Genomic DNA, 17,544 nt, shown 5'->3' with positions numbered 1-17,544 from the left:
ACAGAGAAAGCCTGCTTATTAAATTTATTAAATAATACAAAAAAAAATTATTACTTTTTATTGAGTTTATAATTTTTGTACTAAATGTGAAGGTAATTAAATATTGTTTTTTTTAAACTTAAATCATTATATGTATATAGTCTAAATTTGAAACCAAAAACTTATTAAAAGTAAGAAAAATTTCAAATTGCCAAAAATCATAAATAAGATACGGAAAAATAATAACACTATACACTGGACAAAAAAGTAACATAATAAAATAGAAACAACGACATTTGAAAAAAGTATCCTTTGTTTTTGTTCAAGGATAAAATATGCTTGGTAAATTATGATACGAAATGGAAAATAACTTTAAATGTTTCTTCTCGCAATATTAAATAAATTTAAGTATTTTCTGCTGGAAACCAAATAAATTGGCTGTAATTTGGCTCAAAGTAGTCATGTAACTTATTTAAAAAAAAGGGAAAAAACTGCTAGTAAAACCACTTCATTTTTAAAATTTTTAGAAGAGTGATATAAATGTGACTACCTTATTTTATTTACAGTTATAACATATGCATTAACAAGTAAAAAATTAGGTACAACAGTAAATTTTCAAAAAGTATTAAAATTTTAAAGCTTTTAATATTCTTAAATGTAAACTAACCATCACAATTACTCAATAACTGTTAATATGTTTCAGTAGTCAAAGATATTTTACTACTCCCAACACAAGCCAGAAATGTTATAATTCTTAAACCACTTTTTTTCAATCTTTTTCAATTAGATTAAAAAAGTTATGAAATTGAAAATAGCTCTATTATCCAACAAGGAATTTGGATAACTAAATGAGTAGATTAGTTCCGAATTCTATTAGAGACTTCTCTCCCCAGCATGTATAGTTGAAAGATTTAAGAGTAAAGCATTAATGAAAGGATTTAAATGTTATTTTATTATATTTAATAATATTTAAAAATTTTATAGGAAAGTATAAAAAAAAAAAAAAAAAACGATAAAAGTTTTAAGATTAGAAATCTATCAATTATAAGGAAATTAAAGTTTATTGCTTGCCAAATTGGTTTATGCTTAAAAAAATAACTTCACTGCACATATAAAATAATACTAACGCTGACAAAACAAAATTATTTAATAAAGGAATAAATCAGTACAAAAATTTAGTGTATTACTTTTTATTATCAGGTATTACTGGTTCTATATGGTACAGCATTTTATCGTCATAAGAAATTGGACAAGGGGCCCCAGACATTAGATCTTTACCATCTAATGATTTTGGAAAAGCTATTACATCAACAATAGATCTGCAACCACACATAATGGCTAATATTCTATCAATTCCTAAAAATAAAGATATAGAATAATTTGTCAACATTTAAATAAAAAAGCTTTTAATAGAGCGTGATAACATTAATTTTAGAAACATGCTTTCCAGATCAGACAGTTTCCCAGGCAGTTTTAATTTCAAATTAAGCTTTAATAAAGCCATATTATCTTCACAGATATTTTTAAACGTAAATATGCGTATTCTCATTGGTCCAAATATCAATTCAATTTCAAGATATTTAAACTTATTAAAAACTTAATTCTAAAACAATTTTTAATAAATTTGAATGATGTTGAATATTTTTTATCATCTTCCTTAGAACATATATTTTAATTTTTTAAAAGAAAATATAGCAAACCTTATAAATAGTAATCTATATTCTCACAGACTAAAATCAGTTCACCAATGGTGGCTCTGCATTAAACTTATATAAATTATGAGAGAAAATATACACACTTAAGATTGGACAAGTTAAGTTATCCTATTAAGCTGTTAACCAGCTATATCTCAACATTGAGAATATAAAATTTTTAACAATGTGGCTTTAACATAGTTTAATAAAAGTGTTAAGCAATCAAATATTAATTTGAAATACCTATCAAACATGTTGTAGAAGTGTTAAGATTGCTTTTAACTTTTCAACTGTAATTGAACTTTTCAACATCATAAGATTAATTAATTTATTTTGATTAATTATATATTATTATCTTCAACAGATTAAAACTGTGATAAAACAGTGTACTTTAGATATGTGAAAAGGGTGCAGATCAACACATGTAAATACACATGATCTCAAACAAATGTGATTTTTTATTATCCTAACCAAGTGTGTAAGCAATTATGGTGTTTTTGGTATCTATAAGTTAAGGATTTTTAGAGAACTTCACATGACATTAATCATTTTGTTGTCTTTTGTCAGTCTATGCAAACATCATCTCCAACAATAAAGTGATTTCACACAATAGATTGATTCAAAAATTTGTACATTTATTGCTATTTTAACCATAAAGATGTTACAGATTTTTTTTTAGCTGAGGGGACATTGATGGGAATGGCTACTTCTTGTTACATAATAGATTTTTGTCATCCTGCTTTAAAATATATTAAAGTTTCTTTTCAAATAGCAGTTTACTTCGATTCCACTGTATTTAGAATTTTTTTTTCATTTTGTTATGATTAATATTTTAACAGAATATTCTAACATAAAAGTATGATAATTATATATTTTTTTAAACAAAATTATTTATAGATATTTCTTGAATAGTAAGTAAAAAAACAAACAAACAAAGATAAATGAGAGGCCAACACAGGGGTTGGCGAGTGGAGCTGCTTAGTATAGTTAAACAATCAATTCGAGTTAATAATAAAATTTCTGCATTAAGTATAAAATGAAGTTACAACTATTACCTAAAGCAATACCACCATGAGGAGGGCAACCAAAACTCAAAGCATCGAGCATATGTTGCAGTTCAGCAGAATTTTCCTGACAAAATAATGGAAAAATAATGAGATTCACGAGACATAAAATAGTAAGCCATCATACAGATAACTTGCATAAAAAATGCGTTTTATTAACTAAGTCTTCAAAACACGAGCATCATTTCATATATTTATCCATATGATATGCAGGTGTTTTGCAAATCAATTCAGCATTAACAGGAATTTTTTAAATAACTATGGAATTAATCATTTTTGTTTTACAATTTAAACTATAAAAAATTATTTTCTACACAGGTTAAAAAAAATTAAATCAATTTGTTGCATATATACATCCCAATGTATTGTAGAGGTAAAAAAAAATGAGAAAAGATTATAAAAATAATGCAGTTACTGCTTATATTTAAAAAGCAATCATACTATAATAATAATAATTTAACAATGCACCCTCTTTTAAAAAATTAAGGAAAAGTACTCTTACTGACTATGTGATCACAACTCTTTATCGGTTAATGAAAGAAACTCTATTTTCGAGAGACTACAGATCTCAGATCTTAATGCGATAAAACGAACTACAATAATTTTTAATGCGAACTATGAAAGAAACGAGTTAATAAGAAACAATATTTTCAGACAGAGTCAGATGAATTTTCTAACTTTTACAATTTTGCTGGTAGTATCATCAAAAACTGTTTTTTAAACCGATAAACATATTTTGAACTAGAGTCTTATAGCTGTTGCACTAACAGAGGGATCTTGAAAAATTATGTGCAAAAAATTCATTTAAAGAATTTCTTTCTGGTTGACTCAAGAATGTCTCTTGATGGAAAAAAAAAGTTGAACATAATTGTTTTTTTCTGTTTGTCAAAACCTTAAATACTGAAACTTTTTATCACTAAATTTCTTTGAGCACATAGAAATTTGAAATTATACTGTACATTTCATTTTATAGTTAAACTGAATTAGTCTTTCCGTATCTTATTGTTCTGAAATTGACCAAATCAGTGTATAAAGATAAAAAAAGATTTATGAGTACCAAATTGCAGTAGTAATAGAAAAACGGCATAAATTATCAAGAATAAATTTTAAAAACAGTAAATAGTTTCACATGCTTGCTGAATTTAAAACTGCTGAAATTAAAAACTTACATTATGTGTTAAAATGCGGCCTAACCTTGAAAAAAAAAACAACAACTTCATAATTGTATAAATTAGTCTGTTCTTATTTTATTGTTCTGCAGCTGATTAAGTCAGCGAATAAAAATGAGAAAAAAAAATGGATTTCAGTGTAACAAATTGAAATAGTAATAGAAAACAGCATAAATTATCAAGAATAAGTCTTAAAAAAAGTTAATTGTTTTGCACGTTTTTATACCTGTAAGAAAAAAAAACTAATCAGTATTCTTAAGGATAAGTAAGGTAAAAACATTTTTAACTACAATTAATAAATGTTAATAAAAATTGAGAAAAATTTCCTTTAAATAATTTCTTTCTAAAAAGAAAAGACATATTTACTCCTAGTATATCTTCAAGTATATACTTCTGAAGTGTGGCATCATGTACACGTATAGATCCACCTCCTATTTCTTGACCATTTAGAACCAAGTCATAATGTTGACTTCGTACCTAGACCATGAGACAAAATAGGAAAATATAAGAAGCTAGATTTTAAAACAAACACAAAATTCTTTGACAAATCTTTCCTTACTTGTCAATGTTTATACCAAACACAGTAGAACACAATTTATACCTTGTACAAACCAATTAACTGTATTGGTGGTATAGGGAATTTATACTAAGGATCTCCCAGAAAATAGCTTAGCTAATAAGCATTATGATAACAGTGATAACATTTATGAGAATTTTATTTCAAACAACTTTAAAAAAACTTTGTACAATTATTCTTACATTTTAATATCACAATGAAATTATTGAACATGCATGCAAAATAGGCAATATACGGTAATAAAGTATTATATTTTATATACAACTAATGCACTGTATCATATCTTTACTAGTGCATTGTATCACACCACTAGTGCACTGTATCTAGTGCTTTGCATCATAGCATTGCATCAGCTTACTACTTAATTAAAGAAGTATAATTTTTTTTTTAAATAAATAAACATTTAAACCTAATGCCAAAAAAATTAATTTGGTAAATAAAAAATATATAAATGTTTATTTACATGTTATTATATGTACAAAAATCTCTACATCATACATTCTACATCTCAAGCTGACCAATAAAATAAACACATAGAGACTTCTTTCAATTATTAAAAAATTCAGCGTAAAAATTATTTGAGCCAACTTAATAAGTTAAATATAGAATAGTTGAATTTTTATCTTCTTTAGAATAACAAATCAAATTTAAAAATGCCTTTTTTATAAAGATTCTATCATATAAGAACAAAGATGAGAATTACTTATTAAAACATATTTGTAAAAGTACTCATAAGTATTTGTTGTTCTCAGAAAACAATTAGGAGAAAATCCCATTACTTTCTAAATAGAAATCATTAGTAATGTCATAATTTAAATAGGAATATGGAATTGAAGCTGAATTATATGGATGGTTTACCAAATAAAGCTGCGCATGAGTGGCCCTAGTGGTTAAATTTTGTAATAAAACTTCCCACTTACTATTTCTAACTTATTTTTATGTTTAAGCTTAAAAAAACACAACATCTTATGCTGTTACTGTACTTCTGCATAATATGACTTGAACTATTGACCATTTAATTTGTAAATCAATTTAACTCTAGCTGAAAACATAAAAATCTGAAGGTAACAACCTTTACAATTTATTTATGTACTGAGTTTCTCAAATTGATTTATGGCTCATGACCTACTAATTTATAATTACTAGTGGGCTGTGCCCCCTGCTCGCTAATGCTCGCCAACCCCCGAAAATTGCTTTGCAATCTAATATGGCTTGCTTCGCAAACCAAGCTCGCTTCGCTACTAACTTAAGTACATTGCAAATGCACAAAATTCTAAGAATTCAGAACAATCATTCAAATCCATATAACAACTTTTTTTTTAAAAAAAAATTTTTACATCTTTTTAGTAAATACTAAGTCATTAAAATAAATTTGAATTCAAATAAATGACATGTAATTCGTTAAACCTAAAAGAAATGTGCTATAGTATAAAATCTTAAGATAAAATTTATAAAACTGATATCTCTTTAAAAAGGTTAAAATTTTGGCTATAATTAATCGTCAAATAAATTCGTAATAAATAAATTTGTGAAAAAAAGCGCTTTCGACAAAATACTAAAATAGAGATCTATCGACAAAGACTACTCACTTCTGCGTAGCTTAATAGTATAAGATTACCGAAGCTGATAGTGTGATAGCTGACATTTGGTGAGAATGCTCTCTCTCTGGTTATTTCAGTTTCCGTTTTTAAAAGAGCTATACGTTGAGCCACCTCAGCTAGATTTGGCATGTGACATTTTTAGTGGCAATCATTGGTCGATTTTCTAGCATTGCCATTTGGGGAGTTGTAATGAAGCTTTTTTTATCGCCGTGTAAGAGAAATATATATATATATATATATATAGATATATAAATTTTAATGGTAAAATTACGCACAAACATATACACAATCTAAAAACTTATTAACTTAAAATTTATTATATCAAGCCTGGTCACACATCGTCTCTTAAACATAAAATCTGCAGAGGCATCAAAAGTTTTAAAGATTCTGTTTCTCTCTTTAATAAAACCTAATTATTTTTAAAACTGAGTTCACTATCTATACACCATAAAATTTTAAAATAACACATCACATACAGAGTCAACAAATGTAATTTGAAATGCACTATGTATAATCTTACCTTAGATGGATTAGTGTAAACTAAGTCTATATTATCAGGATGAGGAGCAGTAAATGGATGGTGAGCTGACTCTAATTTTCCTATGTAAAAAAAATTTTTTTTAAAAAAAAGTTGCAAATACTACATAACTAAAATCTGTTTTTTTCTTTTTTAAAATCAAGAAAATAAATAAAAAACGCATGTTAAGTTAGGTTACAAATATGGAAATTTAAATATCAATACTTGCAAACAGATTGTTATTATAATCTATCGCAATTGAAGTTAAAACTAATATAATAATTAAGGTACTTATATGCAATAAGATATATAATTCTACTTTATTTTCAAACTAAATTATTTTGATATTCTCCAATTATTATTTGAGAACTAATTAGAAGTAGTAATAATTATTTTAAAATTAAATTCATATTTATTATAAAGATAAATTAAAATTATTAAAAGTAAAACAAGCTTAACAGATTTTTAGCTTGTGTTGTTATTTGTAACAACTAAAAAGATTACTAAAAAATAGCAGTGTTATTTTATTAAAAATCATACTCTGTGAAATATTTCTATTAGAAAAAGAACATTTTGTGATCAAATAAAGAGAAACAGTGTGCACTGAATATTAAAATAACTACAATAGGAAAAACAGAAGATTGGAGATAGACCAAACTAGAACTATATAATGTAAGAGAAAACAATTTATAAATAAAAAATAATATTCCTTTCAATATAATCGTCATTATAAATGTTTGACAGTTATACAATCTATTATATTCAATGAAAAAAGATTTTTTTAAACAATTTTTCAGAATTATTAAATATTAAAGTAAAACAGTAGTTCCAAATTCAATCTAAGTGTAAGTCAATTTTACCATTTTAAATGTATCAGCAGACCTATAAAATTCCTATAAATTAATGTGAATATTTAGTAGACACGTTCAAGAAGTTCAGTGAAAAATCATTTTTATTGAAGTTACTGTTTATAAAGTTGAGTTCAATTAATTTTGTTGCTTATTTTTTGTCGAAAACAAAGCAAAAAAACTTCCGTAAGAATTTCAAAGTAGGCAACTATATTCACATAAGTATAAACTGAAAGAAACACCATAAATAATTACAAATTTAAATTCACTGCGACATCCTTCATTTGTGTTAAAGATGAAAAGAACTTAATGGAATTGAATATACTTTTGATATTGCTATATTTATTGCATCCTTAAACTTATAATTTTCAATTAAAAAGGATATTAAAGTAATCTTAGATAATTATAATATATTCATGTATAACAAATGGGTTTATCCTTGCATGGGTCTTTTTCATACCCACTTCAGTTTTCTCTTAATACTTTATTACAAATAGTTGACTTCTCTAAAACTTTTTAAAGTTGATCTGCCTAACACTTTTTTAAATGTTTACGTAATAACTTTTTTATTAGTTGACCTTTCTAATATACGTAAGGTATATATTTTTAACTTTGAAAAAAATTATTGCTGTAGAATAGTACTTCGATATTTAGAGCTTCTTAAAATTTAGCGGAATCTAGATTGGACCAAACTGTATTATTAGTGAGAAAAAAGGGCTTTTTTTGTCATCTCTCAATGATAATTTATTATTTTTTCACTATAACACAAAATGATAAGTCTCAAAGCAATAAAAAAATATAGTTACTAACATATACAATAACAAATATGGTTACTAACGCATTCCGTAGAGAATGCCCTTAATCATATACTTTTGAGATCTCCATGTACCGTATAAACCTAAAATTTAAAAATAGGTATCGCAAAAATTTTTTTAAGTACAACTTCCATTAGTGAAAATAAGGAATCAGAAGATTGCTGGAGTCTTATTTAAGATGCAACCAAGATTACAGGTAGGTGTTATCCATTTCCTGAGTTCGTTTCGAAAAGAACCACTGTGGCATGTCAAACCTTATTTTAGAAATATAACTAAAATATCTGACTAAAAAATACAGGTTAAAACACTTATCATATGACTTATAGTTAATTCAAATAATTTGAACAAATTTGAAGTGAAACTTTCTTGAATCACATTTGGTCTATTCTGATGATAGGTTTAAAGCTTTATCCCTTTTTCTGGCAAAATAAAATAAAAAAATCTTTTAATTTTTCCAACATTTAACAAAAGTGTTCCAAAGGTATAGAATTTGTTTTCTAATCTATTGTAATAGTTGAATGAATATTATTCAATCTAGTTTTAGTATCAACAAATCTTTCCTATATACTTGAACTTTTTTTAAACAATAAATAAAAGCACATAATGGCACAGCTGGCTGAAATAAAAGTTACTATCAACCTACAAATTTTTGTAATTCCAAGTGACAAAAAATTGGTCAATAAGAAAGTAAGCAATAAAAAATAAGTAACTAAGGAACATTAAAAAATATTTCAATTAATGAATTTCATAATTGGTGTTAAAATGCTTTGGTGTTAAATTCAATCTAATAGCTAAGTAGATATGAAGAAATGCGCAAAAACAAAATGAGAATTCCCAAACGTTAGCTAGTCTGAGAATTGAAAAAGCAAAAAAAAAAAAAAAAAAAAAAAAAAAAAAGAAATATCATTTTAAATTTATGTGCCAATTTATATTTAAATGAAAAATTATGCTTTAGTTAAAGTGCAATTGGACATACATTGATTAATAACATGATTTTTATCATCATATAGCATAAAAAAAAATTAGTGTTAATAATATTTTGATAAAAACAACAATATTTTAATTAATACAAATAGTGAACATTCGTATTAGTGGAAAAGTTTCCCCATGCAAGAGACAAAAACTAATTTTAAAAAAATGGTGATAAAAAAATTCTTTAATTTTAAAAAAAGTTTAAAATTGTTTAGTAAAAATGATAATACAAGTTTTTTTTTTCAGTTAACTGATTACTTACTTAGAACTGTTAAATGAAGCCAACATTTAATTTTTAAATACTGTGTTATAAATAAAAATAAATGAAAAATAAAGCAAAGTAATAAAGAAAAATCAATACATAGAATGAAAAATACTGAATGAATTTTTAATATATAAGAAATTGCTTTATTTAAATACAAGATATTTAACACCTGATTTTTAACCATGTCAAATCTTCTAACTTGTAAAATTTATTTAACTTTTGCACATTTAAGTGACGCTTGGTGGCTGAGTGGTATCGCTTTGTACTCCTGTGCCACATGTCTGGGGTTCTATCCTTGGACTGGGCAAGGTTGAGTCAGCCTATCATTCCCTCAGTGGATTGATAAAATGAGTACCAAGTATGCTTGAACACTAAACAGTGGAACTTCCGTGCTTGGTACACACCATAAAAAAATCTGTTCTTGCAACTCAGAGCCTAAGATCAAGAAAACTGAGATAGGCATGGCTTTAACCCTTGACGTGCTGTCGCATTATTAAATTTAACCCTTTGATGCAGATGAGAAACCGGCGTCCCTCATATATATTTTGTTCTGACACTATAATACAAACATTATTACATTTTGGTATTTTTTAGTTTTAAGAAACAGTCTAATAGTTAATAAAAAATTATTAATTGGAATTATAATTGTACTAAAATATAGAATCAAAAAAGAATATTTAGAATTTCTTTTCCTTATTCAAAATTTTATTTATAATTATGGAAAATTAATGAAATTTGTAATGATAAAAAACTTTTTCTCTTAAATTCAAATAACTGCTTCAAATAACAGAAAATTTGAAAAATTATTATTTGGAAGTTTACCGTGTTTGAAAGATTTTACCTTTAATGCAGAAAAAGACACCAGAGTTTTATGGTGCATTTCCTAAACATCTATTAAAATGCTAAATACAATATTTTTCACTTATTTTGGCCAAACTTATTAGAAAATAATGAAAAAAGTATAAAAAATATGTTCTTATAAAAATTCTGCAAAGATTTAGGCACTTCAACAACTGCCAGTTGTTGGCCAAGGGATTTATGTAGTTTATTGATTATGGTTTCACAATTTCGAGAGCAATAACATGATGGGCTACAAGTCTTCACCAGGCATAAAATTCAGAACTTTTACATTAAATGCTCTTTTTACTTCATAAATAAATTAAATATTAAAATTGTTCAGAAAGTATTTTCATCCTTATAAATATAAGAAGTGAATGTTAAAACAAAAAACCTAATTAAATAATTCAGCTGTCAAAATAAATAATCAGAAGTATTCTACAAATGTTAGAAAATAACAGTGTCACTGAAAACCTTATTAAACCTCTAACACCCTCAGCTTATTATTGTTGTAAGTAAAATATTATAAAATAGCATTTTCAAATTAGAATTAGCAGCTTTATAATAATTCAAATAGAGGTTTGTTTTTTTTTCCTGCAAAAAATAAAGAGAAAATATTTCTTACCGTTTTCATCAGCAATAAATAGAGGAAAATCTGTAATCCATACAAATGATAAAGTATTGGGATTCATGAGATTTACACCAATTGATTGCAAATATTCAGCACATTGTATTCTAGCCTTCCCTAAAAAACTTTGCTGAAAATATGTTTAATAATTTTTATTCAAAGTTATATAAAACTATAAATTGCTATACAATAAAAATATTAAGTTTATTAAGAAATAATCTACCATTCAAAGATATCATTCATTAAATTGATAATCGCAAATTCTTACAACTCATTTGTTTTTTAAACTTTTCAGATTTAATGTGCAATATAGTATTATATAATTTGATATAAAAATTGTACAATATATTATATGTTTTATATATGCATTACAAACTAAGACTTAAAAAATTATACATTAAAAAATATGATTAAAAAGTATCAGACTTTCTAATCGTAATTATTTTCCTTTTAAAAACTATTATGATTCATTATTAAATTCAGGACACATACTTCATTGTTAACATAAGTTCATGCATTTTTTATAAAGCCATGCTCTTACCATAGAAATTAAAATTTTCAAATAATTAACTGATTTTTTTAAAGAAACTACATAATCTATATATTATAAAAAATTTGCAGAACTTTAACTAAACTTTTGTTCATATATTATATGGGAAAAAAAACTAATTTCCAGGTTAAATTCATGCAAGATTCAGTTTCAAATTTCCTAAATAAATCTGCATATTTTAAAAATGTTTATTTATTGCATAACTATATAATTTAAATTTTGTTCGCACAATTTTATATGTTTTTATTTAATTTAATTCGTTTTTTTTTAAATCTTTTTTAAAAAAAGAAAAGAATTATCCCAAATGCCTAAATAATTACACATTTTTAATAAAATGATTAAAGAACAAAAAATAAAGCTAAAAATTCTCAAGTCTCCTTATTTTTTTAAAATTGAAAATGGCAGCACAAACACATAATTCTGCAGAATCGGTAATGGTAAGTCACACTTATTATATACACATATAAAATTTTAGCAGATGGATATTACAAAAAGTTGTCTCAAGTAATCTTAAGTTTCAAATATGTTTAGTAAGCAAATTTTAATAGTTATGAATAGAAATTAATAATATTATTACTAAAAATTTTATTAAATAAATTAACTCTGTTGTAACTAAAAATTATTTTTCAATCTATTTAAAAAGTAATCAAATACTTACTGCAATTGCAGATTTCCCAGCAGCTAAAATAATTAAGTCGTCAGGTTTTGACAATAATTTTTCATTTATATTTTCTTTTATGTGACTTTCAATATGTTTAGAAATTGATGATGCCCAAGAGTTATTTTCTTTCACAGAAATTGGGACAAAAGCCTGAGGATTGATATAATGTATGCTACATAAATTTATTTAAAATTTAAACTATTACATTCTAAATACTAATATAAATTATTAAACAAACAAAATATTAAGAGCATTTACCACATTTTTAGATTCAGCTAAGACTTCTAACTCTTTTAACAATGACTTTTTTATAAGCTTCTAAAAGAAAAAAAATAAATTAGCAACGCTTAATGCAAAATTTAAAAAAATTGAAAAAATCGTACATACAGATCCCCGGGGAAATAAAATACAGGATACGATATAATCAGAATTAAATTTCGATTCAGAAGCTAACTGTAGATTGGATTCTTTAAACTCAGCTGTTAAATCTTGAATCTACATAAAATAAAATTAAAAATCAGATTAAAGTAGAAAAAAAAATAAGTACAGCAAAAAATAAAGACAATTTTAAGACTTCTTAAATCATCTTTCCTATCAATATATCATACAAAGTAGCTATACTCTGTTGCAAGTTAAGAAAAAAACATTATCCTTATGGAGAGAGAATAAGCTCCCATGTCAAACGCATATCAATAACGCCAACTCATGAAACAACGTTGTTCAGCCTCTTTTTCTTTTTTTGCTTGCTACCTTAAATCATGTGAAATAAGGAAAATATAACTTATTAAATAAAAACTATTATTTTGTTAATAATAATTAACAACAATATTTTGTTCGCATTTATAGAAACTGATAGAAGAATAATGAATATTGTTCCTTGCAGACTATTTTCTTTTACAGTGTTAAAATTTTTAAAAATCTCCCATTTGATATTATGTCAAAATAATATGCACCATTTTAAAAGGTCCAATCAAACCCAATGCTCTTGCAATGTCATATAGTTGTTTCTTTTTCATGAGCAAAATGTTGTCCTTATTTATTGAAATATATTGCCATATCTATGAGTTCAGTAAGACTATGAAACTATAACCCTTTTTTAATAATTCTACCATTAGTAAAAGATAACATGAATTAAATTTCAGTTCACCGAGTTCAACTCTTAAATGCTTTTATATTGTCTTGAAAGCATATTTATATAATTTAATAACTAAATAAAACGAAACTAAACACAGTGGTGGATGACCACTTAAATAACTATATCGCAATGGTCTTTTTTTTTTTTTTTAACTCACAATAAAGTATAATGTTAATATTTTTCACATGAATATCATTTGCTCTAATCAGTGATACTTTAAAAAAATCTATTTACAGCTATATTATTTTACTATTTACAATTATAACTTAATATTTGGTACCTTTACTTCAAAGCGGAGATCTGGTTTATCAGTTCCATAAAGTTGCATAGCTTCTTCATATTTTAGTTTTGGAAAAGGAGTTTTAATGCAACCTTTCTCTTCATGCCAACAAAATTGCAAAAGTGATTCTATTAGATTTTGTATTAATTCTGGTGTAGTAAGGCTAAGTTCTATATCTACCTAAAAAAAGAAAAATCAACAGAAATTTTTTAAACAGAAAATTCCCGCTTTCAGGGCCGTCTTAATAGCAAGCAGGGCCCCCGGGCACAGAAATGTTTTGGGCCCCTATTACATTTCATACTGTTTAAAATAGAACTAAAAAACTTCACATGCATAAAATTAGGCATTTTTAAGATATGCAATATTTTTAACGAAGTTAAACACATTTTTATAGCCCCAAAAACTCAATGCACATAAAATAAAGCATTTTTAAACTAGGCATAATTTTTCTTAAAAAAATGAAATGCTAACAAATTGCAATCCTCAAATAGTAAGTAATTTTCAAAACGAAGAAGCTAATTAAAATAAGTAAATTAAAAAGCATAGGGGAATAAAAAAATTTTTTGTATTTTATTTTGTAACCGTCGCTGAGCAGCCAACCCAATTTTTGGGTTTACGACAACCAATGCTCAATTCCGCAGCCTTGTAATTTTGAACCAATCCTGAAGACAAGGAAACTCCTGGATCAGTACCCCCAGAGGTATGACTTGTTATGGGAACATGGAGGACTTTGTGATTCGACAGACTTAACGTGCATCAGTCACCATTTACTACACGGGGAGTTTTCGGCCGGCGGAGATCCAACCCACGAACTCTTATACATGGGCCCAGTGCCCTACCAACCAGGCTATCCCGGCCAAGGGTTAAACAATTTTTTCTTTTTCTATTATAACCGTCATTGAACAGCAGATCCATTTTTTGGGTTTACGACTGTCGACTTCTAATGTTCAACTCTGTAGCCTTTTACTTTTGAACTCAATATAGAAAACAGAGGAGCTCTTGTATCAAGTATCGGGAGAAAATTTGGCTTCGTGGAGTACTTTTTCAGTGGAACTAACCCGCATTTACATTACATTGAGATGAAGACCACGAGTGCCTCCCACGGTTAGTCTGACGGCAAAGGGACTCTAACCCATGAACCGTCTGCCACTGAGGATATTTCACGTCAGCACTGTGGTCTGTGCAAGCCGGATGCAGATTCGTATGGACCAGCCATCATTGAATTCGAACCCGGTTCACCTCATTGGAAGGCGAACTCCTGAGCCATCGCGGCTAGGGTATAGCAGTTAAAAAAATTCAAAAGGTATGAATTGTTTCGTCAAACTATTAAAAAGTCAGTTATTATAATATTAATATTTAAACATCTTTCAATGCATATCAGACATAACCAGTTTAAAAGTTGCTGTCGTATGATTCGAAACACTTTCAATTATTACTTTAATTAACTATAAATACTGAACATAGTTGGTTGAGAAGCATATTTAGTTGTTGTTGTAATTCATTTACGTCACACTGGAGCTGCACAACGGGCTATTGGTGACGGTCTGGGAAAGATCCCTGGAGGATGATACAAAGACATGCCATCACAATTTTGATCCTCTGATGAGGGGATGGCACACCCGCTTCGGTAGCCCAATGACCTGCACGCGAAGTCGAGCACTTTACGGTAGAACAGTTTAACGAGGACCCATACCGCACATCCTCGGTCCCTATGCAAACTGATCCAAGTGGTTACCCACCCTCACACTGACCGTAGCCAGTGATGCTTGGCTTCTGTGATCTCAAGCATATTCAGAGACATTATCACTTAGGGAGTTGAGCACCTAAAAACTTCATTTTAACGAAGAAAAATAGATTTTGGCTGACTTTTTATTTTTCCTAGTGATAAACTATTCAAACTATTGGTGTTTGTATGGTAATCAATCACTATTCTTAGGAAGAAAAAAAACGCACTTTTTACACTAGTATATATATATATCCCAGAAAGCATGCAACCTTACGGCTACCTTTTGTCAGAATTTTCTTCTTATTGTCGAACGAAAGGGTTTGTACTAAAAACCTTTTTTAAATAAGGCAAAAATATTGCAGTTTTTAAACCTTTCATCCTAAAAGGATTATTTTTTTAAGACTTTAAATAAGTGTTGTCACTTAAGTAAAATGGTCACATAATGACGTTTTAGCTGACGTCACACTAACGATAGGATCAAACTGCATTAAAATTTCATGACAAGGTGAATTTTAGCTGAGCATGCAAGACTTTGTGAAAAGAAAGGTTTAAGAGTATTTTCACCTTAAGACTAGCTTTACTAAAGGATTTTTTTTCACGCTTGAAAACCCCAAGTCAACCTCGATTTAAGGTTTTTGTATAGAAGGTTGTTTTCAAAGGTTTTGGACTAGGGTAATGTGCTTAGAATAGAGCAGATTGCCACAGATCTCGTTTTAAGGTTAGAAGATTTACACGTAAGCCACATAACCAACCTTTTTAGGATTACATTAAAAAAGGTTTTTGCTGAGTGAAAATAAACCATATTTTGCTATTTGGAATTTATTTTAAAAATTATATAATGCAAAGATGTTTATTCTTAGTTGTTTTTTTAATACAATTTATAAAAGGTAAGATTCTCAAGGGCCCCTGAGTGCCTGGGGCCCCTGGGCACTGCCCGGGTGTGCCCATGCGTAAAGACGGTACTGCCCGCTTTTGCAATTTGTACTATTTAGTGAAAAATGCTTTTGAAATTTATAATATAATTACAAATTTCAAAAGCGTTTTTTATATTGTGTAAAAAATGAAAAAAATATTATAAAAGAAGTAGAGAGAAACTTTCAATAATTCAGTTTAATTACATAATATAAAGAAAATGCTGAGACATACAGACTAAACTGTAACAATACTTTCTTGCAGTCATGAAGATATTTTACATAATGTTTCTGTAGTTAAGTTAGCATGCATAAATGAATAAATAATTCAATAAATTAAGTTTTTAAGAACAATAAAATTCGGCAATGGGAGGATGATTTATCAGAGTAATATAAATCATGTGACAGAATGCTTAAAATGTATGATAACATCTAGAAATAGAAATACATATAAAAATAACAGCTAAAAAAAGTAACAAAAATTAAATCTTATTAAAAAATAATAATAAAAATTTAAAAAAAAATAATAAATAAAAGAATTTGGAATTTTCCAAAATATTTATTTTTTTTATTTTGTGTTAGAATTAATATATCTAAAAATTTCTGAAAATCTATAAAAGAATAAAATTTTTTTTTAGAGCTTGCTGTTTACTAGGGCTTTTTTCATGATTTGCATCCTTGGTAAGTCATGAAAAAAGCCTTAGGGGCCGTTCAAAAAGTACGTACATCCCGAAGGGGGGGGGATTTGCTATTATGTACAGTTTTGTACGATGGGGGGGGAGGTATTATACAAAGTACGTACTTTATAAACATATACCAAATTTAAATTTGACTTTATCCTACACTCTCCTTAAGTAAATATTTAATTTTATTTAAAACATAATTATTTTAATTTTTATGAAAAAGGGGGGTAGACTAATAAAATGTACGTACTCTAAGGGGGGGGGAGTAAGACCTTATGTAAGGTAATGTACGAAGGGGGGGGGAGGGGTTTAAAATTTCGTAAAATTTTTGTGTACGTACTTTTTGAACGGCCTCTTAGCAATTCAAGATAATTATGAACTATAAAAATGTGCTACTTTTAGGAATAGAATAAATATGCATATAGAATTGGAGTGAACCAAAAATACGTTTTATTATTTATTGTTATAATTTTTTAGAAATTTAAGCAGAGGGACTAAATCTGAAGCAGGGGGCTCTTCTCCCTGCTTGCTCTGTTCACTAAACCCCACAGTTGTTTCTCCTTCATTGTTTTTATTTAGTCAATATTTTCTGCATAAAAAAAAATCTTATATCAAAATAATAACAATATGTT

At 27.0% G+C, this 17,544-nt stretch overlaps 1 protein-coding gene across 3 annotated transcripts in view; it reads right to left on the bottom strand.

Moving 5' to 3' along the window:
- The window catches only part of AspRS-m (aspartyl-tRNA synthetase, mitochondrial), a 49,127-nt gene that overhangs the window by 13,258 nt on the left and 18,325 nt on the right, over nt 1-17,544 (bottom strand). For all 3 annotated transcript variants that reach the window (XM_087150262.1, XM_087150263.1, XM_087150264.1), the window contains 9 exons: nt 13,593-13,772; nt 12,565-12,672; nt 12,436-12,495; nt 12,175-12,327; nt 10,964-11,096; nt 6,605-6,684; nt 4,273-4,383; nt 2,729-2,804; nt 1,167-1,335 (listed from right to left, as the gene is read on the bottom strand). In XM_087150262.1, the coding sequence (XP_087006388.1) occupies nt 1,167-1,335; nt 2,729-2,804; nt 4,273-4,383; nt 6,605-6,684; nt 10,964-11,096; nt 12,175-12,327; nt 12,436-12,495; nt 12,565-12,672; nt 13,593-13,772 (1,070 nt within the window). The remainder of the gene's footprint in view (nt 1-1,166; nt 1,336-2,728; nt 2,805-4,272; nt 4,384-6,604; nt 6,685-10,963; nt 11,097-12,174; nt 12,328-12,435; nt 12,496-12,564; nt 12,673-13,592; nt 13,773-17,544) is intronic.

This window comes from Parasteatoda tepidariorum, chromosome 8 (genome assembly GCF_982258835.1).
Source record: "Parasteatoda tepidariorum strain Cologne lab strain chromosome 8, Ptep-v5.0, whole genome shotgun sequence".
Lineage (NCBI taxonomy): Eukaryota > Metazoa > Arthropoda > Arachnida > Araneae > Theridiidae > Parasteatoda > Parasteatoda tepidariorum.
Note: the sequence above shows the minus strand (reverse complement) of the source record. Positions and strands in the feature narration are given on the sequence as shown.